At 67.2% G+C, this 323-nt stretch overlaps 1 protein-coding gene across 1 annotated transcript in view; it reads right to left on the bottom strand.

Annotated features, from left to right (window-relative positions):
* Positions 1 to 319, bottom strand: part of TMEM115 (transmembrane protein 115) — a gene marked incomplete at its 5' end in the record, with an annotated part of 1,883 nt that extends 1,564 nt beyond the window's left edge. Inside the window, 2 exon segments of the mRNA XM_010140796.1 lie at positions 1 to 121; positions 124 to 319. Of these exon segments, the coding sequence (XP_010139098.1) occupies positions 1 to 121; positions 124 to 319 (317 nt within the window).
* Between the last annotated feature and the right edge of the window lie 4 nt (positions 320 to 323).

Below are 323 nucleotides of genomic sequence, written 5' to 3'. Positions count from 1 at the left end.
CCCATATGTTTCCTCTCGATGAGGGCGGCGAGCCGCAGCAGAGCCAGGAGAAGGAGCAGAAGCATGGGAACAGCCTTCATTCTGACCTGGGGCACCTTCAGCACGGTGCTGTCCCCCATTCCCCCCGGAGGAAGCCCAGCCCGCCGTGGATGCGGACGGCGAACAGGTAGGCGAGGTGGAAGGAGGCCACGTAGGTGAGGAAGTAGGCGAGGGCCCCCAGGAGCCCCACCGAGACGTTCACCACCGCGAAGAAGACCAGCAGCTCCAGGGCTCCCCAGAGAGCCTCCAGCAGCCGGCCGGCCGCTCCCAGCGTGGCCAGGCTG

The sequence above is a fragment of the Buceros rhinoceros genome, unplaced genomic scaffold (assembly GCF_000710305.1).
Source record: "Buceros rhinoceros silvestris isolate BGI_N320 unplaced genomic scaffold, ASM71030v1 scaffold30177, whole genome shotgun sequence".
NCBI lineage: Eukaryota > Metazoa > Chordata > Aves > Bucerotiformes > Bucerotidae > Buceros > Buceros rhinoceros.
Note: the sequence above shows the minus strand (reverse complement) of the source record. Positions and strands in the feature narration are given on the sequence as shown.